The sequence below is a fragment of the Scylla paramamosain genome, chromosome 2, assembly GCF_035594125.1.
Source record: "Scylla paramamosain isolate STU-SP2022 chromosome 2, ASM3559412v1, whole genome shotgun sequence".
NCBI classification, from domain to species: Eukaryota; Metazoa; Arthropoda; class Malacostraca; order Decapoda; family Portunidae; genus Scylla; species Scylla paramamosain.
Genome location: NC_087152.1, coordinates 31295078 through 31321078, shown reverse-complemented (window position 1 = coordinate 31321078; position 26001 = coordinate 31295078). Strand labels below are relative to the sequence as shown.

Genomic DNA, 26001 nt, shown 5'->3' with positions numbered 1-26001 from the left:
CATTGACTTTCGATGTAATCATCAACATCAGGGAGCACTTGCAGCAGTTCCATTATAGGAGTTAAGGGATCTTTAATGCAATGTAGTGCATTATTAACAGACAGCTAAGACATTTTTTCTAAAACTTTTACATCGTCTGGTAATCTGTGCCTCATTTATTGCACTAAATTGTTCACGAATTTAAAGCACCTGCCCCTTAGTAACTTCTCTAGATGAACAGAATATCCTTTTTCTTTCAGATCCTCTAGTTCTTTCTCGAACCGATATCCTAAATATGGTTTGGGATCCAGGTTCTCCTCTATGTTACATTCGAGTGGATCAACATTTGAAGTAGGTAGGCAGAACAATTTTTTTGGGCTAATGACTTGACTAACAATGTAACGTTTCCAAGTAACTTTGTTCAGTCTGCTTCATTGGATTCGAAGGATTTGTTAACCCTCTGAACATCTTTTAAAAATAGGCATCAGAAACTTCATGTATGCTAGGGTAGTTCTATCATTATACATAGAGTACAACATTTCAGCTGCATATCACTTTTCAGTGTGGCGAAAAATATTAAAATGAGTCTTTAATTCCAACCACTGTCTATCAATTCTTTCAACAGTAACAATTTTGAGTGAATCATGACCTTCATTGATTGCATTATATATCTTTTTGTAACTTACTTGCCTTGTGGATGTCCTTGAGAACCAGTTGTAGATTAAAGCATCAGCGGTAGCAGCAGAGACAGCTAGTTGTAATGAGTGACACACGCAACTTACCAGTATGAGACGTGAAACTTCAGCCTTCAGCTTCTCACAAACACCGTTATTGACAGCAGTCATTACGATAGCATTGTCTATTCCTACTCCTTTCAACTTTTGCAGATCCAGTTCAACTGAATTTATTGTTTCCTTCAGTGCATTCACAGTACCATCAGCATCACACTTCTCTAACAATGTTAAGCTTTTTTTTTTTATGTAGGAAGGACACTGGCCAAGGGCAACAAAAATCTAATAAAAAAAAAAAAATGCCTTCTGAAATGCCAGTCCCATAAAAGGGTTAAAGCAGTGGTCAAAAATTGATGAATAAGTGTCTTGAAACCTCCCTCTTGAAGGAATTCAAGTAATAGGAAGGTGGAAATACAGAAGCAGGCAGGGAGTTCCAGAGTTTACCAGAGAAAGGGATGAATGATTGAGAATACTGGTTAACTCTTGTGTTAGAGAGGTGGACAGAATAGGGGTGAGGGAAAGAAGAAAGTCTTGTGCAGCGAGGCCGCGGAAGGAGGGGAGGCATGCAGTTAGCAAGATCAGAAGAGCAGTTAGCATGAAAATAGCGGTAGAAGACAGCTAGATATGCAACATTGTGGCGGTGAGAGAGAGGCTGAAGACAGTCAGTTAGAGGAGAGGAATTGATGAGACGAAAAGCTTTTGATTCCACCCTGTCTAGAAGAGCAGTATGAGCGGAACTTCCCCAGACATGTGAAGCATACTCCATACATGGACGGATAAGGCCCTTGTACAGAGTTAGCAGCTGGGGGGGTGAGAAAAATTGGTGGAGACGTCTCAGAACACCTAACTTCATAGAAGCTGTTTTAGCTAGAGATGAGATGTGAAGTTTCCAGTTCAGATTATAAGTAAAGGACAGACCGAGGATGTTCAGTGTAGAAGAGGGGGACAGTTGAGTGTCATTGAAGAAGCTTAGAAAGGTTGACACGATCTTCTTTTTTCAAAGTGTCAAAAATAAATTATAGCAATTCCAAGATATTTCATGTCACTTATGTCTGTAGATTCATCTAGCAGGAGGCTGTAGTAGCCATTTCCAAAAGCATTAGTAATATCAGCCAAAAAATGAGGATACAAAATGTTCTTAATTACTCCACTACATTTTGATCTCTTCATCTGAATTTGTGATGTCACTTTACTGTCTGGAAAAGTTTTTACAAAGGCTACTTAAATGGTCACAAGTCATTACAGCTGTATGTTCTGCGATGAACAACGCCATCCTTCCCTCAGCCACCTGAGCCTCAGCTGTTTTCTTTGCAGACACAAAGGGTAGAAATGGCTGTCTAGTTGCAGATAAATCTTTCGTGTTGACATTGTGATTTTTTGTACAAGCATGAGCTTTCAGATCACTCAACTTTGAGTTCAGAGGGCATCGGCAAAACTTACAAAATGGTACACTTTCACCACTGCCTCTCTTTTTTTTTTTTCAGTAATCCAATTTCTTAACACTATACCACCTAACCATTCCTTTCTGAACTTCTGAGTGTACTGTAATTCAGAAGATATGATGAATAGTTGAGAAAATTTCACAGCAAAACTAATGATAAAAAGGCACTGTTGATATGTAATTTTCTGTGGGGAAGTGAAGACTGACCATAGCTGAGCAGTGCTAGCGAGGGCGAGACGCGAGATGCGTAGCCGTATAGCAGGAGAATAACAGGAATGGTACGTGTAAAACTAGAGCACGCTGGTACAAACAATCGAGAGAAGACTGCATACATTATAAATATCATTCATTCAAATAATTTCATGCCAAAATAAAAAAAAAATAAAAAAATATTTGTATTTCTATGACTCCAATTTATTCTCTTGAAAATTGACAAAGCAAATCGCCAGACGATATTCTATACCCACCAGATTTCCCGCTAGCCGCTAAATAGCAAATTTGATAATGTGGGTTATTTTCCACAGCAATGGTGCGCCGTCTGTGGTAAGGCGGTGCGCAAGAAGAAAAATACTGCGTATGTAAGGTGTGAAGGCGGGAGTGAGTGCTCCAACTTCTGCCACCCAGCCTGCCTCAATGGCCGTGACATACATGTGCAGTAACACACAGGAGCTGCGCATGGAAAACGGTATTGAGGACGCAGTAACATATGAAATAGGACACTAGTGCGGAGGCCTCTTCCCCATCCACCCTTGGCGAAGGAGGAGATGAAGACGCCAGGCAACACCTGATGGAGTCAGATAAGGAGGAACTCGTCTCTTTGGTCATACGCCTCCAGGAAGAAGTAGGAAAAAACAACAAAATAATCCAATCCCTCAGACTACAATAAGGACTGGATGGGAAACGTGATGGAGCTCCTGGAGCTTACAGATACTCTTATGGACGCTCGAGAGGCTGACACGAAAGCCTCCACCTGATCCATCACAACTACAGCCACACCTACTTCCATAGAAAAGACGTGGAATAAGGTGTGCGTCTCCTTAAACCACTGGAAGCAGTGGTAGCAGTCTGGGAGCCCCCAATCCCTCAGATATGGAGAGGACACCACCACCACCAGTGCAGCTGTCGTAGCCAAGCCAAGGGTGTGTTGTCGCCAAGACACCCAGGCCTAAAGCATTGTCCCAGAGGTCACTAGTCACCGCTGTGGCCCCTCGTGAGGCTTATGGCACCCCTGGTCACACGAACAGGGCAGTGCTTTCCCTGATGCGAGGCACCCGAGCGCCGAGTAAAGATGACTAAGGCCGTGTAGGTAATGGACCTAGCCTATTCCCAATCTTGTGATCAAGTTACCTTATAGTCGCTGACCTCACAAAACACAAAACAGTGACCCACTGTTAACTTCAGTAATGCACGAGCTAGGACACAGCAAAACCATATATATTCGTGTGTAAAGGTGGTTAACCATAGACTCCCTACGAGACATGTTTCTTACGCACCTACAGTGAAGTATAACCACCCTGGTGATCGTGTGGAGTGAAGGAAGAGACGAGTGTACTAACTAGTTAGATTTTGAGCCTTAAGGATAACTCCTTATGTAGTAGTAGATAGCAATGTATGTAGGTCGACGTTGCCGTCGTCAAAATTGAATATAAGGCGAAGTAGCGAACGATTCTCTCAGACCTAACTAGACTCCAAGAGTGGTGTTACAAGTTCCTGAAAGGTGCTCCCACTCGACAGCACCATAAAGCTCCCAGTCGTTCTCCGACTCGTCTTGGTGGTAAGTAATACTTAGATTTTTCTTAAGTGCCTTGTGTGTCTCGATTTAATATGTTGTTTCAGTATATTGTGGTCCCCATATATTTTATGTTATTTTCCATGTGTTGATATAATGCTGAATTTTGAGTGATTTTAATATTTTTTTGTGGAACTTCGCATGTAGTCCTAATATTTTAATGTTATATTTGATTATTCTTTTATGTGATTGTGTTCTGTGTGTCCTTACATGTTAATGTGTTATATGTTACTGAATTACCTGAGTTGGTCGATAAAATCCTGCTAAAGTGAATAGTGACGTTAAGATTTATTGAAAGGTCACTCGATGTTTTAATATGTGGTAGACTTCTGGTCTTTCGTTGCCTGCGTGTATCGTTGGAATGTGGTGATTACTGGTTAATAAATAGTGTTACCGTTTCTGAACTGCGTTTGTGGCTTACCCCACTGTGAGAACCCCAGCCTTAACTCTCGGTTACCAGGATTTAAATCCTGCAGTGTTTGGTATATAAATAAGTAGTGCAGTTCCTGCGTAGCCTCTGCCTTCCCTTGAAGGTAAGGAGGAGGGTTACGACATAGCAACAGACACCGCTGTCCCGCTAGACGGTGCTACCGGCAGCAGCAGCAAAAAAAAAAAAAAAAAAAAAAAAAAAAAAAAAAAAAAAAAAAAAAAAAAAAAAGTAACAACTACCAGCACCGCCGCTGTCACCGCTATCAGCAAAAACAACAGCACTGCCGTGCCTAGTTAAAACACCGAATATACAAATTTCACGATTTTTAGTTTTGTATCCCTTCTTATGTAATTTTACCCGTAGAATCGATTGAGCACATCGCCAAATGGCTATCGACCATAGTGTAGGAGATAGAAAATTGAAAATACCAAAAGTAACCGAATATACAACCCAAGAAACAAAGCTACAAAGTCAAAACACCTAATATACTTGATACATAGCTAGAACACCGAATATGATGTATATTCGGTTTTTTTCTTAACCAATTTTTTGAGTGATAAGTCAAAACACCGAATATACGAGACAGGACAGATCCTGTTACTGTAATTGTTGTTGGGCAGCTTGTTTCCAGTCGTGTTACAACAGGTTCACTCTTGTAGCCTATTGTCGTGGTTTCATTGCTAGGCTGCAAGCAACGCACCCGGTCCAGTCAGTCACGAAACATGGTAAAGAACAGAGTGATTGTGTTCAAGTCAGCTTTATTTCAAACTCATTTCATAAGTGTCAGTTTATGTGTTTTGTTAATAATTTTCAGACGCACAGTGTAAAACAGTGAGGACGATTTCAACCATGACGAACAACTTCAACTGCAACAGTTCTTTATTTGATGTCCCGTCGAACTTGTTTTCTTATTTAAGGCAACAGTAAGTATATCAACCTTTTATTGTTATGAATAGAAATTAATTGCAAATTAGTGTATACCTTATTAAAATACAAACTGAGAAAAACTGAAGTAAAATTTTGTGGATCATGCATGGTAACTAATGAAGAACTTCCACTTTCAAATAATTTGTCTTATCAACTTGAAATTTTCTAATTACGTTAAATGAATAGATAGATTGGATCATATGAAGATCAGCCACCCCAGCTTATTTCACCTGAAGAAAAACCTTATTAAACCTAACCTAACCTAACTTAACTTAACCTAACTTAACCTAACCTAACCTAGCCTAACCTAATCTATATAGTTAGGTTAGGTTAGGTTTAATAAGGTTTTTCTTCAAGTGAAATAAGCTGGGGTGGCTGATCTTCATATGATCCGATAGATTTACTGATATATTCTCAATGTTGATTTAGATCATTACCTAGCTATGATTTCCTCCGACCATTATTTTCCAATTAATTGATTCTTTCATGAACTAATGTAAAAAAAAAAAAAAAAAAATTGGTGTACAGCAGATAATTAATAATCTAATTTTTTGTATGTATTACTTATCTGATAAATCTTGCATGAAGTCCTAATGAAAATAATAAATATAATCTATAATCATCATATTTGTGATTGGTGATTAAAATTTTTATCTAATCTGTCAAAATATTGATATAATTTTCAGAGGTGTTTTGGGAACAGAGGATGTAGAGGATGGAGATGAGCACAATTTACTGTTGGAGGGACAAGAAAATGTGCAAGAAACCGACATTAGCGACACAACTGTTTTATCAACATTGTAAGTATATATAGTCATTCAATCACAATCTTTTGTCTCATATTCGTAGATTATTACATTCAATATTATACTAATCTTGCGTAGTCTCTGCATGACAATATTTTGTTGTCATTGTTACAAGTAAGAATTTGAAATTTTCAGGAGTGCTGTAAATCCAGACAATGAGGAAGTTCAAAGAATTGAACCATCGAATGGACAAGAACATGAATTGCAAGGGTTAGATTGCAACAAAAATGTGGCTGCTCAAGAGACTGATGAAGTTAATACGGAAGGAAACGTACAGAGAACACATAGGGACCATTCAGTGACCAACGAAGGACCAAATGTACCTAATAAACGCAGAAAAATGACTTCTCCTCAGAAATGTATGGTGGACAAGCAAAAACACCCAATTTTACCAGGATGTCTAAAGAATAAGTGCACAAAAAAATGTCACGATCACTTTAATGAACAAGATCGAATAATAATTCATGCAGAATATTGGAAATGCAATTTCAACATGAGGAGAGCATGGTTATCAAGCAAGGTTTGCCAGAAACCCATTAAAAGAAGGCATGTTGATGAGGAAATTTCAAGAAAAAACAAGAGTATTGCTTATACTTTAACCAATACTGCAGGTGAGACATTTCCCATGTGTCAGAAATTTTTCTTAAATACTCTCGGCTACACACAGGATCAAGCAATTAAGTCATTATTTGTATCAATGCAAGCTGGTGCAAAAGCAGACGCTGCATCAAACAACAGTGACTTGAATGCAACAAACCAGGCTAACCCTTGTCTTGTGTCTCCCAAAGATGCTAGGGGAAAACATCCTTCTTCGAAGAAAATCAACAGAAAAGTAATTATAGATCACATAGAATCTTTCAATCCTTCATTATCACATTTCAGAAGAGAACATGCTCCTTTCGTAAGGTATTTGTCAAGTGATGTAACTGTATCCTTTATGCATAAGCATTTTAAAGATACCTTTCCAGATATCCCCTGCTCATATGAAGTCTATGGAAAGACTCTTAGAGAAATGAACATAAGTTTTTCCATGCCTAGTGAAGACAAATGCTCGACTTGTCTTTTTTATGAAATGAACATGACTGATGACAATGAGGAAAAAGGAAAAAAACACAATGAGGATCAAAGAAAAGCACGAAATGAATACAATGTTGATTCAGAAAAACACAAAAATTCTGATGATGTTCAATTATTTGCTGTTGACATGCAAAAGGTTCTCTTAATCCCAAGAATGCCTGATGTCAAAGATAGCTTCTTTTGTTCTAGATTAGTTGCTTTCAATGAAACATTTGCCTCAATGAAAAATGATGCTCACTTTTGTGTTCTGTGGAATGAAGCCATTCGTGGTAGAAACGCAAGTGATGTTACATCCAGCTACATTAAAGTCATGGAACATTTACGAGAAACTCAGCACTTTATATTTTGGGCAGACAACTGCACCGCCCAAAATAAAAACTGGACTATTTTTTCTAGTTTTGCTTTGCATGTCAATAAGCCAATGGGTCCTAAAAGCATAACAATGAAATTTCTGGTTACTGGTCATACATTTATGGCCGCAGATGGCATTCATGGTAAAATCGAGCAATCAATTAGAAGAAAGAAAAATATCTATGACATGAGGGACCTAATTGAAGTCGTTGAAAACTGCACAAAAAGAACAAATGTTTTAGAGATGAAAGTAAGTGATTTTGCATTGCATCAAAATTTGCTAAAAGCGAAGTACTCGAAAAACATCTGGTGACATTATTCCCAACAGCTTACATGATCTTTGTGAAGTGAAGTTTGAGAAAGGTTTGTTTGAAATTATTTATAAAAAGGATTTCAATGAATCAGGTACCAAAGTTTCTTTCCTAAAGACACTACCAGAAAATCACACAAGCAAGGTCCTTGAATGCGCAAGGGGCGTCTCGAAATCCAAACTTGACAAAATCCAGTCCACCTTAGTTTCAAGAATGCCTCTATCAAGATGCTCTTTTTGGGAAGATTTACCAAACAGTGATCATTTGGAAGATCTAAAACAACAATGAAATAAGTACAGTCTCAAAAGTGAAATAATCAGTGCCTTTAGTTATGCCAAATATATCTCTATATTTATAGAAAATATAGAGAATGGTGAGTACAGTACGTGTTCCTTATACACTTTATAGTAATGTTTATTTTATTCAAAAAGGAAGTTTTTTTTTTCTCTAAGTTACGTTACAAGGAAGGATTTGTAAAGTGCAATGATTCATGCAGGTAACATTTTATGGTTTATTTTTATAAGAAATATTTCGCATCATGTTTTCCTACACAATATATTTCATGCTTATTTTAAAGGAAATACATTTTTTGGCAGAAAAAATCTTTCATTATCCTATAGTTTATTTCTTCTATAGCTTATGAAAAATATAGATTATAATTAAACAACTAGCACAATGTCTTCATGTTTGATTTATCTGCATGCTCAGAATAACAATTTTCATTTATTGTAAATATATTTTAGCTTGAATAAACAAAATGGAAACACTATAATTCAAAGTAAAAACACCGAATATACGTATATTCGGTATTTATCGTCACACTACAATGGGGATTCCAACGCAAGAAGACGGAATATACGTATATTCGGTGTTTTGATGTTGTAATTTGGCAATATTGAAGTCAATAATGCTACGTTAAAACAGTTTTTGGCCCATAATTTGAATAATATGATGTTTTTGACTAAAAACACAGTAACATTTCAAAATATAAGCAAGAGCACAACGTATGATATGTTTTTCAAGTACGAGATATGACTAGTAAGCAAGATACAGTATGAAACTTTTTTTCAAATTTTCAATCCCCTCTCCTGAAAAAATGGCATTTCGTATATACGGTGTTTTGTCTTGGTACGGCAGAGCAGTAGCAACGATAGTGACGGTAACAACACCAACAGTAACACAAGCACTAACAGCAGCAGCAGTAGCAGCAACATCAATAGCAGTAGCGGCAACAATAACAACTACAACAACAACAACAACCACAATAGTGTAAACAAGAACAAAAAAATGAAAAACAATGGCCAGCGCGGGACAGAATACTCCATCCCAACAACTGCTAGACTCCCTCCCCTTGGTATGACTCACACACCCTGAGGTCCCAACAGGAGCAGAGAGTGGGACAGGCCACGCAACTGAGACCTGCTACACCCGTGCAACAGCCCACTGACAAGAAGCCATCCTTAGGAGGGTCCTGACTGAAGGATGGGGAGGGCAGCAACCCCCACAGCAACCTACCATGCCTCAGCAGCCCTTTCCAGGCTCTCTTCATCCCCCCAACTGGCAGCCACAACCCAGACAGCACTTCAGATGGAGTGCCCCGTCCTGGCAGGGAGGTCACTAACAAGACTCGCTCTGCCAGCACACCCGGCCACCAAGCCAATGCAAGACGGCGAGGGGGCAGGCATGTCAGCTGTCACCTGACCGTGCTGACTGCCAACGTGAGAGGACTCCGTACAAATATTGGTGACCTCACCCACAACTTCGTCCTGCGGCACTGTGCTGACATTGTCGCAGTAACACAAACGTGGCTGAATGGTGAGGTGGAACCAACTTCTGGAAAAATTCCAGACTACTCCCGCTGGATAAGGAAGGATCGCGACGGCAGAACAGGTGGAGGCATGGCCACCTGCTTCAAAACTGGCCTCCAAACCCAGGAATTGGGGTAGCACTTCCACACCTGGCAGAGGTGCAGTTCTTCAGGGTTGTGATGGATGATTGCAATGGACTCCTCCTCTGTGTCATGTACCTGCCCCGCAGGCAAGGAAGAGCTCCACTTGACTTCCTGACAGAGGAGCTGGACACCCTGCTCCTGCACCACAAGTGCTCCCAGGTGATGATGGTGGGGGCTTAAATTTCCACCTGGAGAATGAAGCCTATACCAGCTTACTGAGTGTGCAGGGCCTGGTAAACCATGTAACCTTCCCCACCCACAAGTGGGGAGGGCTGCTAGACCCTGTGCTTTCAGGCCTCCCTGAGATCAGTGTCTGTTGCCAGCACCTAGGGCCAGTGGGCAGCTCAGACCACTATGCTGTACTGACACAAGTGGAGCTGAGTGCAGTAAGGGAAGATGCTGTCCCACACACCATCTGGCTCTGGGAGAGAGCTGACTGGCCATCCATAAAGCACAACATGGCGCACACTGACTGGGAGGTCCTTCTGGTGTGGGATGCTGAGGCCAAGGCACACGCCCTCACCACCAAACTCCTCGCCCTCCAACAGTTGCATGTTCCCAACTGGGTGTACCTCACCAGGTCAGGTGACCCAGCCTGGTTTGGCTACCGCTGCAGGGCTGCTGCAGAGGCCAAGTATGCTACTTAGCTGAAGTAAAAGCGTCATCCATCATCAAGGAATAAGGCACAGCACCAGGAAGCCTGCAGACATATGACAGCTACCTGTAGATGGGTGAAAGGACCTGAAGTGCAAACTGTGCAGCCCAGGAGTTGGCAACAAGACATGGTGGAGCCTGGTTAAGAAGCGACAGGGAGGGAGCCATCAAGACGCCATCCCACCACTCACAAGGCCAGATGGGTCCACTGCCACGAGCAGCGTGGAAAAAGCTTCACTCCTGGCCCAGCTCTTCAGCACTAAGATGAAGATAGAACACCCAGAACGACCTGCACCATGCCTGCCACAAGAAACTGAACGCATGGTTATCATTGCGTTGGTGGAAGCGAGGCAGGTTGAGCAGCTCCTCGACGCGGTGGACGTGAGTAAAGCCATCGGCCCAGACGGCGTCAGTCCATGGCTCCTCAAGTACTGTGCCAAGGAGCTATCAGGTCCCCTCTCTTCAGTCTTCATGTCGTGCCTGAAGGAGTGCAAGTGGCCCTCAATATGGAAGGAGGCAAACATGGTACCGGTCCATAAAAGAAGCTTGAGGTCTGAGCCCACCAATTACAGACCAATCTCCTTGCTCTCCATGGTGGGCAAGGTTCTTGAGTGCATGGTAGCTGGAGCCATCTGCCAGCACATGAGTGAGAACCACCTCCTCTCAGACCAGCAGTTTGGCTTCAAGCCCAGCCGGTCAACTGGTGATCTCCTCCTATCCAAGGACTGGCAAGACGCCTTGGATGAAGGCCTCGACACCCTTGTGGTGGCCCTGGACATTGCTGGAGCCTTTGATAGGGTCTGGCATGTGGGGCTCATCGAGAAGCTTCACGCCAAGGGTGTCCAAGGGGACCTTCTGGCACTGCTCGGTGATTATCTCTAGGGAAGGACCATTCGGGTGGTGGTCAACGGGCAGTCATCAGGGCCTTCACCAGTAGAAGCCTCGGTTCCACAGGCTTCAGTGTTGGGCCCAATCCTGTGGAACATTTACATTGATGACCTCCTCCGGCAGCTGCCAACAGTGGCAGCATATGCTGACGACTGTACACTCTCCCGCTCTTACTGCCACCTTGACAGCCAGTGGGCCATCAGTGAGTTGAACAGGCAGCCCAGACTGGTGGAGCAGTGGGGAGAAGTGTGGTAGGTCAGCTTTGCTCCAGAGAAGACGCAGGCCAGCTGTACTTTGGGGGCAAGAGCCTGCTACTTCAAGATCACGTCAAGGTCTTGGGAGTGTCTATGGACTGTGGCCTGCATTTTGACCACCACATCGTTGTTGTTGCCAATCAAGCCTCATTGAGAGTCTCTGGCCTACATAAGGTGGCACCAAGCCTTGACTCATGGGGCATCCTCAACCTGTACAAGGCACAAATACATCCTTGCCTTGAATACAGTGCCCTGTCCTGGATGTCTGGCGCTGCCATCCACATGCAGAGACTCGATGCAGTCCAGCGGCGTGCCCTGCAACTGGTGGTGACCGAGGACAACCAGCAACCATCTTTACCTGTGACGTCCCTGGAGCACCGCAGGGACATGTTGGCACCAGTGTGCCACAAGGCCCAGGTACAGGGCGTCCCCCACCTCACCCCACCAAGGCTTCCCCCGCGAGCCATACAGAGGCACATGAGGACTGCCTTCTGCAGCGACGAGATGGTGGAGATACCTCATTCACACTCCAGGCAGCACCAGCACACATTCACAGCCAGGACATCACGGCTGTGGAACATGTTCACAGCAGCCACACCCCTGGTACTGAACATACGCACACACCAAGTGAAGCTGGCTGCCCACAGGTGGCGGGAAACCCTCCTGTCCTCACTAGTGCTCCACACATAGACACTCGTAGACACAACTTCTTGTATATATACTTATTGTGCTTTTTTGAGTGTGAATTTCATATTTATACCTTATGTAATTATTGTATATAATGTTTTTTTAAATAGTTTTACATCCAATGTAAAACTAAGTTTTATTGTGGATATGTTTAAATAAAAGAGAGAGAGAGAGAGAGAGAGAGAGAGAGAGAGAGAGAGAGAGAGAGAGAGAGAGAGAGAGAGAGAGAGAGAGAGAGAGAGAGAGAGAGAGAGAGAGAGAGAGAGAGAGAGAGAGAGAGAGAGAGAGAGAGAGAGAGAGAGAGTCAGTCTTGACAATTACTCAAATCTTTCAGAAATAATGAAAAGAAAAAGAGAAGTTACCCATCTCTGCTGACAAAATGGGAACCATCAATAGTGATAAGACTGAATGTAATGCAATAGTGAAGGAAATTTTTAAACTAAATATAAAATAAATATAAATGTGGAAAAATACTCCATACCACTAAAAATTACTGATCTCTCTCCAGCATAACATGAAGGAGGGAATCTAGAAAACAAAACAGAGACTATCATATCATCATCCCTGTCATAACAGAGGAATACAGAGGGGTACTTGGCATACAACATATCTGACTTGCAACCAACATGCAATCTGGAGAGAGAAAAAAAAATAAATAAATAAATAAATAAATAAAATAAATAAAGTAAGTAAGTAAGTAAGTAAGTAAGTAAGTAAGTAAGTAAGTAAGTAAGTAAGTAAGTAAGTAAGTAAGTAAGTAAGTAAGTAAGTAAGTAAGTAAGTAAATAAATAAATAAATAAATAAATAAATAAATAAATAAATAAAATAAAATAAAATAACAACAAAAACATTTCCCTTATGATGGCTGACTTAGCACAAAACCAACTTGTCACTTAGGTGGGTACATTTTTCTTTTCTTTTTTCTTTTGTGTAACTTTTACAGGCACATTTGCTTATAGTGAAAACTATTCTAGTCACTGCATGATAAAAACATTGTTTATAAACATTTTACTGTACTTTTAAGTGTATTTCTTTTTTCCAAAATTCTCATGGTTCTTCCAGAATAAAGTCAGCAATTTTGGAATGGATTATGGTCGTAAGACCTCATCCTTTTAAAGGCATAGAGTGGTTGCTCATTGATGGACTCTAAAAATCCAATCAAGAATGAATATGATAACATTTTATAACCTCTTTTGTTATCTATACTTTCTTTGCTGTGATCCATAAGTGAAACTAGGCAGGCCAAATAGTACCACCAATAGAACTCGGTAGTCATATGAAGCTCCCATGATTATTCATTTCAACTGCTCCTGGTACCTTCTCTTTTGAAATAGGCTAACATATGTGATCTCCATCTAGAACAAGGCAACTTGGTGCTTGGCAGTGGGTAATCAGAATACAGCAATGCTGGGAGATCAGGATACAGCAGTGCTAGGCACTGGCCCACTGGGAGAGGAAGAATGCTGCTTGTTGAGATGGAGGTGTTTATGTGTAATCTATTACACAGAAGGGAGATGGATGTGATTAATTTCTGGCATTTTATTAATTCAATGAATTAGCATAAGTATCTGAACAGCCCAAGGCATGTTTTTAGGAAACATAGTTATGGTGTATGTTAAGTTTATCAAAATATATGCACAGAGACCTCAGCTCCATCCATATTTTCTCTTTCCTTGTAGAGGAAAACAATCATTTCCTGTTTGGCTCAACTACAGGTACCACAACAAATAAGTTTACACTTACTTTTCCAATTAATTTGAAGGGGCTCTCCCAGAGATTCAATCTTCTCACTTGAGCCCATTCTTTTATGTGTTTCATTTTCTAAATTACTCATAGAGCTGGTCTTGCTCCCTTTACCAAATGTTCATAACATCATTCCATTGGCATGCCACCAATGTCATGAATGAATAAAAAACTACGAAAAACTGTGAAACTAATCTATCATAAAGCAGTTCTGACGTGCCTGAAAGACAAGCCTTAACCAATTCAATCATAAGGCCTTATTTGGGCTTGTGCATCTGCATCCTGTCATGGCATTACATTTTCTACATCATTTACATGAACTACTAATGCTTAGACAGTGATCCTATTTGACAACCAACACCTTGTGTTATGGTGGAAAGAGACCTAATATGGTGTTAAGTGTGAGATAGTGTAAATTGTAAGCTGCCTTGAGAGGTTGGGAGACGTGTGCTAAAGCAATAAAGAATGAAGTGCTTAAGTTGCATCAAACATCACTTCCCCCACCCTCCCAGTCATCTCAAGGGCAACATCTGTCATCACAGGATGAATTGGATCTCCTGCCAGGGCCCATATTCTACATAGTTCTTATGGTCGACCATAGCTAACCATCATAGCTAATAGAATTTATGGCCATCAGAAGTTGTTGGTCATATCTCAGTTACCATATGCCATTAGAAAGCACACTCATAATTTGTCAACTTTATATTTATGGAATGAAAAAGGTTCTTGACATTATTTTCTTGGATTTAAATTCTTTTTGACTTCACATTACAATTTTTGGGGAAGTTAGTGCATCTAATCAAAAGAAACATGATATTTAGGAGAAGATTATGGACAACAGTCTGACACACGCAGGCCCCACGAGGCAAGATTTGTTTATATTTAGGAAAACTGATCATACCATTCTTGGCAATTATCTATAAAAATACTTTATTGCCTCAAAGGACATTATTTACTCACAGTTACTAATGTCTATTGTTATATTTATAATAAAAACATCTGGGGATTGTGTTATGGTGTGTACAACCATGCTGTCATGATGATGACTGACTTATGACAGCCATAAGTAGCATTGACTTATGACAGCCATAAGTAGCATTAAGACAAGGTGAACATGTCATACCATTTTATGACCAATAATAAGAGTTTATGGATGACCATAGGAATTTATGAGTCACGTCTGAAATATGCCATTTTGTTTTGCTAGGACCAATGGACCTAGCTATGACAGTTTGTAAAATACAGGCCCTGGCACTGCACATCACAATTCTGGCAGTGGTAGGTCTCTGACAGTGTGATTTCTAACACAGCATGTTCTGGTATCATAAAGCTGTGCACATGTGGCCTTATCATGTGTATTTTTTTTTATATGTAGGAGGGACACTAGCCAAGGGCAACAAAAATACCCCCCCACCAAAAAAAAAATGCCCACTGAAATGCCAGTCCCATAAAAGGGTCAAAGCAGTAGTCAAAAACTGATGGATAAGTTTCTTGAAACCTCCCTCTTGAAGGAATTCAAGTCATAGGAAGCTGGAAAAATAGAAGCGAGCAGGGAGTTCCAGAGTTTACCAGTTTACCACTGAAGAAATGGCCTTGAGGCAGGAAATCAGAGTACCACTGAGTCATCAAGTAAGGCTGATTGATCGACTAATTTAGGTTATGGCACTGCAACATTGCAGTCATATGGTGCTGCTAGAACACTTTACACCGTGCTATACAGGCCAGCCATGCATTCAGAATGGCAAAGATGAATGGTATATCAATCAAAATGAAAACCCAGCATATAAGATGCTTAATGAAAAATTGAAGGAGAAAATGCAGGATGTAAACTACAATAAGGTGAGAAAGGAATGAAATAATATGCACAGTTCCTTTATACTATTGCCATGGTGGTATGACACAGAACAACAATTTTCCACATGGTTTCCTCATTGTGTGGCTCACCTAGCTTACCTGGTTCTTTCCTGGTTGGGCTCCCTAGGAACACTGCAATGCTAGCACTCTGGTCTCAGAAACAACTAAGACAACAGTCACTTAAGAATTCTGACTAGAAAGTGTGCTATAAACCCAAATAGAATAGAGAGTAAGATATGATAATGACACTTACAAAAATCAAAGTGTGTCTCCTATGAAGTCACTGAGTCCCTTTTAAAACTAGTTTAGTTACTTCTGCCACTTTATTGGGAAGCATATTCCAAAGCCTCACCATGTGTACCAAAAAAAAATCTGTGCCTGGCTTCTTAAGTGGTGTGGGGAAGATTTCTTAAACTTGTGGCCTGTGATACTTTTTGCAGGGGTCATGATGAAAAGATCAGCATGAGTTAAAGTAGACAGACCAATGGAAATCTTCCCATATTTAATTAGGTTGGCATGCAGTAGTCTTCCCTTCACAGAGTAAAGGTTTAAAGCTTTGAGATACTAACTGCAAAGCACATCATGAAAACATATAATTTGCTGTCAATTGTTGATGAACAGATTTCAAGTCAAATCAGTAACATAGGCTGTATTTCAAACTGGAGGTGCAAACTCAAGAAGTGGAAGTATATGGGTGATAAACAGGAGACTGGCACAAAATGGCCTTCAATAGAGAATGAAACCTTTGACACCAAAGGTGTGGAATCTTAATGTTGGGTCATGTGTTATGCCAAGGTCTGCAGCAACAAGACTGAGACACAAGTGACTGCCCTTAGCCTAACAGTACATGCTGAATAAGGACCCAAATCATAAGACAGTTGTAGTTTGTCACCAAAGCTCATGATCTTGCTTTTACATGGGTTTATCTTTAGATCACAGGATTCAGCAACGGCAATCAATGAGTCAATATCCCTTTGCACTGCACTAATGCCATGCAACACTGAGAGGTTATGAGACCTTATAAAGAGGTACAGTTTTAAGTCATTAACAAATACCATGATGCTTGATAACAGAGTTGCAGAACTGTGATTTATGTAGAAAAGAAAAATAACTGGACATGCATCTTGGGGTACTCCACTAACCACTGGAAACAAGGAACTAAACTGTCAACCCACTACCACCTCCATAGTTCTGTGACAGAAAAACTTTATTCCAGGAGAGAACAACACCATTAACACCTAATTTATTAAGTTTATTGAAAAGAATTTGGTGGTTTACCATATCAAAGGCCTTCGAAAAGTAAAAAAAGAATAAGATCAACCATACTGACCTCATTCATCCCCTCAGAAACTGCATCATAAGTTACTAATAATTGATCTCCCACATACTTCTCATAAAAACCAAACTGGTTGACATTCAGTAATTAATTAGCAACTAGATAATCTTGTAGTTTAGCACCAATGAATCTCTACAATTTTGCAACATAAGTGATGTTTACAGGTCTATGGTTATGAGGGTCACCTTTTTCCCTTTTTGAAAATAAGGATTATGGTAGATTTTCTCCATATATCAAGAATTACACCAGAATTGATAGAAAAAAAAATACAAATGGTAGGCTAAATTGTTTGAGGAATTTTTTTAGTAATGCCAGATGGATCAAGTCAGGTCCTTTTGTAGAAGGACTGATATTACTCAGTGCATTAGCAACATCATGAACTGCAAAGTGTAACTAAAGAAAGGAACCATAATGGGTTTGACGTAAACACTGAGGAAGTCCAGAGGGAATGGTAAACACTGAAGAGAAAGCCGTATCTAGGATCTGAACCATTTTTTGGGGTCAGTTATCAGGTTGTCCAGAGCACCAAGAGGACAACCAACTTTTCCTTAGTATGTAGTTTTTGTTTTAGGAGCAGTTTTTTTTGCCTTGCTTTCTAGCCTTATGCCAGAAAAGGGGCACGTCAACACTAGTTAACTGGGCTTTAAACTGGAAAATGTAACAACAGTGATAAAAGAGAGAGAGAGAGAGAGAGAGAGAGAGAGAGAGAGAGAGAGAGAGAGAGAGAGAGAGAGAGAGAGAGAGAGAGAGAGAGAACAACAATCAGTTCCTGTGGTAAAAAAAATAAATTGAAGGTACGTATTGCTAGCCCTTATGTTTGTTGCTTCATGAATCCGCTGGGTAGACCCAATGATGTGGACCAATCAAGGAAGAGTCTGTCACACCTCACAATGGGATATTGCACTGTCATATACTGCACCAGCTGACCAAGAAAGAGTGTGGTTAAAATTCCCAATCACAATTACTTCCCTGTTATTACAAAAATCTGTTAAGAAAAGTATGAGCGGTGTTAAATGGAGCAATGGAGCATAAAAAGTAGGCCTACAAATAATTAATATATGTATATATACTTTGCAGTCAGGTAGAAAAACTGAGCAAGCATTAGGCCCATTTTGGTGCATTTGATAGAACTATGTGCATAAATACAAACTCCAGGTTTATACCCTGAACTAGACACATAATTTCTAAATACACAGTAATTATAAATGAATATTACAGCGTCCGGAATAGTACTGAGCAGCCAAGTCTCAGTAACCCTCAGTACCTGTACATTAGAAAATTACCTATTTATCCATTTTGTCAGAACCATTTCTTAGACCATCAATAAACAAAAACATAGCAATGAACTTTAAGAAAATGTCATCTCGGTGATCTCAAAACAAATCTCTACCTTTCTTTTCTCAGCCAGACTCTGTAATTATCGAGGTAAGGGCTCTATGTTTACCTAAAAATCATACAAAGGCAGAAATCAAAACAAACATGCGTCGTTACACTTACATTGAGCCCTGATCCTCTTAACCGTTCTCAAAGACTTAAATGTAATACAAATAAATCTGACCAACGGTTTTCAGTAAAATTGGTTGCTTCGAGGGAGATGTTTGTTACGCGGGAAGGACACGCCTAGTCATCTTGTCACTCACCTCTGATTCTGTGCTCCCTCAGGCTGACGACCACCTCTTGTCTTGTCACAGCAGGGCACAGTAGCCCATATGTGGTTCAGGCAACACAAAGCTACCAAAAGAATCACAAGCACAGCAGGACCACGCAAACCATATACAACGATCACAAACAATTCGCGGGGTTTCTCTATTTGCAGATTCAAATTACGGACCGTCCTCACCCTGGGACTGTACTTACAAACCTGTCTTCTTTCATCAATATATAATTTTCATTGGTGAGACTGAAAGCAATATTAATATTGTGATAGATCTAGTAAAGAAAAAACATAAAACACTAGCAGTAACAAAAATATCATTAATTCACGTCGAGGAACTAACCTCACGTTGACCTTGCCTTATTACACCAGTATCATTACTATTGATTTCATGGAATATATGAAATAGATTTTTATAAATTTTAGATTCAAAAAGCAAAGAGAACCTAACCTAGTAACAAAACAATAGAGGGATCACCTTGCCAACCAATGCCTGAGGGTGCGTATATTGTGTGTACCCTGTAACCTGTTTGCAGCAGACGCCAGACGGCCTGTATAATGTATAGTGTAGGGAAACAGATGCAGGAGGAATTACATGTCTGAAAAAGAATGAAAATGCCACGGTTGAAGATGTTTCTAAAGAAGCTGAAATGCCATTACTGAAAACAAGAACGATATATATATATATATATATATATATATATATATATATATATATATATATATATATATATATATATATATATATATATATATATATATATATATATATATATATATATATATATATATATATATATATATATATATATAAAGTGCCATTAATGTAAAAAGATTTTGAGTGAAAATGTTTTTACCAAATAAGAGTTCGGAACATTTGCTGAGGGAGTGTAAAATAATGGTGTAAATAGAAACGGAGAATCTGATTATACGAGGTAATAAGTATATTAGCTTTATAAGGTAAGGGAAGGTACAAATAAATACATTATTGTCATTTGTGGGAAGAAGTAAAAAAAAAAAAAAAAAATGAAAAAAAAAAAAAAAAAAAAAAAAAAATATATATATATATATATATATATATATATATATATATATATATATATATATATATATATATATATATATATATATATATATATATATATATATATATATATATATATATATATATATATATATATATATATATATATATATATATATATTATATATATATATATATATATATATATATATATATATCTATCTATATAAATATATGTATATATATATATCTATATATATATATATATATATATATATATACTATATATCTATAATATCACTATATATATACTATATATATATATATCTATAATTATCTACTATATATAATATATATATATACTATATACTATATATACTAATATACATATATATATCTATATATATATATATCTATATATATATATATATCTATATATCTATATATAATATATATATATATATAACTATATATATATACATATATTAAATTAAAACATGGAAAGTGTATGTCATGATGATCCAGGATGTTTAGTAAAGATGCCCTTTCAAAAATCACATGGCCACCTAGCTCTCAACTTTGAGATTCTTCACAATGCAGTCCTATTTCTGACATCTGAGTTCAGTCACGGGTTTTGGAGATGAAGGAAGACTCAGAGCTCGCTCGTATGGAGCTTCTTAATAGAAGAGGTGCGAGAAGCAACATCCAACTACTTCGTTCCTCATATAGTTTTATTTGTCTACAGGTAATTTGTTTGACTTGAAGGTTACCAGCCTTCTCAAGCGATGGTTGCTTGGTATGTCACAAAACACGGACTGCCAATGCTACACAAGATGGATGTATTGCAGCAACTAAAAAATGCTATAGTATAGTCAGAGAGAATGACAGGGAAAACTAGACGAGGAGGACGAAAAATAAGGATGTGTGTACTACATCGGAAAACTGAGAGAGAGAGAGAGAGAGAGAGAGAGAGAGAGAGAGAGAGAGAGAGAGAGAGAGAGAGAGAGAGAGAGAGAGAGAGAGAGAGAGAAAGAGAGAGAGAGAGATGTGATACTTCGCTACTGTTCCCTCCTAAAGGACAGACCGAGGATGTTCAGCGTGGAGGAGGGGGACAGCTGAGTGTCACTGAAGAAGAGGGGATAGTTGTCTGGAAGGCTGTATCAAGTTGATAGATGTTGGAACTGAGCTTTTGAGGCACTGAACAATACTAAGTTTGCTCTTCCCAATTTAGAAATTTTAGAGAGATCAGAAGTGAGGCGTTCTGTGGCTTCCCTGCATGAACTGTTTACTTCCTGAATGGTTGGACATCTACAAAAAGACGTGGAAAAGAGCAGGGTGGTATCATCAGCGTAGGAGTGGATAAAATAATAAGTTGAATTTAGAAGATAAGTAATATGAAGAGGGTGGGAGACAGGAAAAAAAAAAAAAAAAACTGAGGAACACCACTGTTAATATATTTTGGAGAACAGTGACCATCTTCCACAGTAGAAATAGAACAGTCAGAAAGGAAACTTGAGATGAAGTTACAGTGAGAAGAATAGAAGGTGTAGGGGGGAAGTTTGGAAATCAAACCTTTGTGCCAGACTTTATCAAAAACTTTTAATATGTCTAAGGCAACAACAAAAGTTTCTCCAAAATCTCTAAAAGGGGGTGACCAAGATTCAGTAAGAAAAGCCAGATCACCAGTAGAGCGGCCTTGAGAAAACCCATACTGGCGATCTGATAGAAGGTTGTGAAGTGATAGATGTTTAAGAATCTTCCTGTTGAGGATAGATTCAAAAACTTTAGATAGGATGGAAATTAAAGCAACAGGACGGTAGTTTGTGGGATTAGAACGGTCACCCTTTTAAGGAACAGGCTGAATTTAGACAAACTTACAGCAAGAAGGAAAGGTAAATCTTGACAGAGTTGAAAGAGTTTGACTTGGCAAGGCGCAAGCACGGAGGCACAGTTTCGGAGAAAAATGGGAGGGACCCCATCAGGTCCATAAGCCTTTCTAGGGTTTAGGCCAGCGAGGGCATGGAAAACATCATTGTGAAGAATTTTAATAAGTAGCATGAAGTAATCAGAGGGTGGAGGAGAGGGAGAAACGAGCCCTGAATCGTCCAAGGTAGAGTTTTTAGCAAAGGTTTGAGCGAAGAGTTCAGCTTTACAGATAGATGTGATAGCAGTGGTGCCATCTGGTTGAAATAAAGGAGGGAAAGAAGAAACAAAGTTATTGGAGATGTTTTTGGTTAGGTGCCAGAAGTCACGAGGAGAGTTAGGTCTTGAAAGATTTCGACACTTTCTATTAATGAAGGAGTTTTTGGCTAGTTTGAGAACAGACTTGGTATAGTTCTGGGCAGAAATATAAAGCGAATAAATGATAAGGTGGATATTGTACTTGCACTTCAATAAATACTTCTACAAAACAACTTCATCATTTTTAGGACTACGATCCTACCATATAAGTGCTTACTGCACCAACAAGTCAAATGGACATGTTGACAAGCGAATTCATCCCTTATCAAGTGTGGTCCCTTGAAAACTAAAAGAAGACTTATTGAGGCAACAAAGATCACAAAAAGAAAATAAATAAATAAAAATAAAATACAAATAAGAATAATAGTTTTGGACACGAAAATAATCTACTAAATTCATCATCAGAGCAGTGAGGAGATGATCACTCCATGACGGTAGAGCACAAATGAGGCATCAAATTATTCATCTGGCATGTTGTTCACGCATGCACAGACCTTGAGTGCTGGATAGACCTTGAGTGAACCTACACTGGAACAACATCCAGCCACCAAACTGCAGATGACTTCATATGTGAGGGTCACTAGTAGTATTGTGCCAGGCACAGGTGTTTAGGAAAAAGCATTACATTGTGACATCTAGTGCACTCGTATGCAGATGGAAAGTAGGAAAGAACCGACATAGAGAGAGAGAGAGAGAGAGAGAGAGAGAGGAGAGAGAGAGAGAGAGAGAGAGAGAGAGAGAGAGAGAGAGAGAGAGAGAGAGAGAGAGAGAGAGAGAGATGTACTCGCAGAACTATCACTTGAATAACAGTCATAACCGATGAAATAAAAATAATTCTTGTATATCACGAGAGAGAGAGAGAGAGAGAGAGAGAGAGAGAGAGAGAGAGAGAGAGAGAGAGAGAGAGAGAGAGAGAGAGAGAGAGAGAGCATTTGAACATTTATTTATTGCTTACAGTTGTATAATATTATATACTAAATCTAAGTTAACAGTTATTAACATCTGTAGCATGCCTTTCTAAAGCTAAGCTTTTCAGACAAAAAATCAAGAAAAGAAAACAACAACTATAATAATAATAATAATAATAATAATAATAATAATAATAATAATAATAATACCTAATAAAAATAATGAAAAAAATAATAGTAATAATAATAATAATAATAATAATAATAATAATAATAATAATAATAATAATAATAATAATAATAATAATAAAAATAATAATAATGACAAAATATTACCAATAGTAACAAGTATTATTATTATTTTTACAATTATTATGTAACAATAATAGTTATAAAGTCAATAATAATTATGAGGGTCTAGAAATAATAAAGATTAGAATTTAGCAACAACATAAGTGTCAGTAATAATAATGATAATTATGATAATTTGATTCAGTTCAATTCACTTCAGTTGTATTTAATTTTGATAACAGCAACAATTATAATAACAATAATAATAATAATGATAATAATAATAATAATAATAATAATAATAATAATAATAATAATAATAATAATAATAATGATAATAATAATAATAATAATAACAACAATAATAACAGTCATACTACTACTACTATTATTATTAATGATAGCTATAATAATAATAATAATAATAATAATAATAATAATAATAATAATAATAATAACAATAATAATAATAACAATAATGTGAGGTTCACATTAAGGGAGGGATAGTATACCTAAGAGTTAAAGGAGACAGTACAATTGTTATAATATAGTGTACATGATGAACCAAGGTAAGTTTGTAAGTTTAACAAGTATGAGAAAATAGATTTATAATATATTCAGTAGGAATAACAAAAATACAGTTCTTAAATGATTACAATACAGTTTAATTTATCAAATTTAGATTGCATCAGAATTACAATGGTGATATATTAAGATGGAAGAAAGATTTAGTTAGTAATTAGTAAAAATGTCTTTTTATTTATTTATTTTTTTTTAAGGCTTTAGCGAAATCGATGAAAATAGATAGAACAGAAAATTTATTATCAATAACAGTAAAAACATCTGTAGAGAAGATATTTAATGCTTGAACAGTGTTGCGATTGCGTCTGAAACCAAATTTGGCAACGCTGAAAATATTCTGGGTATCTAAGTATTGCATTTGATGAGTCTTCATTAATGTTTCTAATATTTTGGAGAATACTGATGGCTGGGAAATTGGTCTGTAGTGTTTTTGGGATCATTGTCAGGGCCAGATTTATGAATGGGAGTAATTCTAGCAATCTTCAACATTGCAAGAAAAGTTCCAGTTTCAACAGACTGATTAAAAAGAATAGTCAAAGGAGGAGATAAGAGAGAGAGAGAGAGAGAGAGAGAGAGAGAGAGAGAGAGAGAGAGAGAGAGAGAGAGAGAGAGAGAGAGAGAGAGAGAGAGAGAGAGAGAGAGAGAGAGAGAGAGAGAGAGAGAGAGAGAGAATGATGCCTGCTTCTCAACACATCGCATCATATTTTTAAAGACCAAATGTATGGGCTAGTGAAATGTGTCCTTACACTTCTTCTGTCCGAGCCCTTGCCCCAAGCATGGGTGCGTACCAAACGTGAACGAAAAGGAAAACCCATCCTTCTCTTAAAAACTGCTTAAGTGAAGGAGGACGTGTAATAAAACAACATATTATTTCTTATCAGGTTTTCTAAAGTATTATACCAAGCCTTATTTCTGACAATGAAAATAATCATCATATTTTGATAAAAGTGGATACACCAAATGAATGGTGTGTCATCTTATTTATGTAAAGAAACCGTTGAGGCAATGAGCTATCGTCTCTGGAGTATTAGAACATTAAAAATTTTTGTTAATAAAGGAGAACAGTTTTTTAATGCCGTTCCACACCTCCTCACTGGTGGGCAGGATCTGGTTGGCGGGCAGCTCAAAACCATTACTGCCCCTATCCCTCAGCTCCAGAGTGTACGGCAAAGGAACCTTCAGCGCTGCCTTGGCCCAGTCATCAGTGGTTCCTGAGGCTAAGTACATCCCTGCTGCTATGTTTTCTACTGTATACTTGGTTTTATAAGGTCTTTGAGCGCCATTAGCAAATCTTTTCCCAGCACGTTTCATCAGAGGCGTTTCTGGGGCTATCTCATTGCTAGATCCCCATGGATACAACAATACCTGCCCATAACTATGCAAGGAGATCATGAGGCGCAGGTCGTCAACGGAGTTAACTCTCTGCATCTCGGCACTTAGCGCTTCTGTCTCAGGCTCGGAGAAGGGCTTGGTCCCCTTGTACACCTCACTACAGGGATTCGAAGAGGCACCTACACCGAAAGACTCGTCCCAGTTTCGGTTCAGGTCAACACCAGAGCATGAAGAGCCAGCGTTAATTCGTCTGTTCTTACGCCAAAACCGATCGTTGGTCCTGGAGAACTCGTATCCGTCAGGATTAGCCATGGGCACCATGTACACGTCCAGATTCTTTGTGAGGGATTTGTCGGCCACTAAGTATTCAAGGAGATGACATGCAGTAGCGGGGGAGATCCACTCTCGTGCGTGTATTCCTGTAGTCAAACACCATAAGAGTTACATCCATATTCTCAAACATTTCTGTATATTATTTCGACTAGGTACTTTAGACATACGGTATTTTATTTATTTTTTTTATGAAGAAAACCAGCCAAGGGAGAAAAAAAAAAAAAAAAAACACAGATACTGGTCCTCGAACAGGGTCCGAACTGGTAGTCAAAAATTGAAGGATGTCTTGAAACCTCCCTCTTGAAAGAATTCAAGTCATAGGAAGGTGAAAAATACAGAAACAGGCAGGGAGTTCCAGAGTTTACCAGAGAAAGTTATGAATGAGTGAGAATACTGGTTAACTCTAGCATTACAGAGGTGGACAGA

At 38.6% G+C, this 26001-nt stretch overlaps 2 protein-coding genes across 4 annotated transcripts in view; both read right to left on the bottom strand.

Moving 5' to 3' along the window:
* LOC135113142 (condensin-2 complex subunit G2-like) overlaps nt 1-19045 on the bottom strand; it is a 107770-nt gene extending 88725 nt beyond the window's left edge. Inside the window, exon 1 of one of the 2 annotated variants that reach the window (XM_064028233.1) lies at nt 18851-19045. The gene's annotated coding sequence lies outside the window, so the exon portion shown is untranslated. The other variant, XM_064028243.1, reaches the window with a different exon arrangement.
* A 4789-nt stretch (nt 19046-23834) lies between these two features.
* Nucleotides 23835-26001, bottom strand: part of LOC135113124 (zinc carboxypeptidase-like) — a 34068-nt gene continuing 31901 nt past the window's right edge. For both annotated transcript variants that reach the window (XM_064028189.1, XM_064028198.1), the window contains exon 7: nt 23835-25661. In XM_064028189.1, coding sequence (XP_063884259.1) covers nt 24946-25661 — 716 coding nt within the window. In that variant the 3' untranslated portion in view covers nt 23835-24945. The remainder of the gene's footprint in view (nt 25662-26001) is intronic.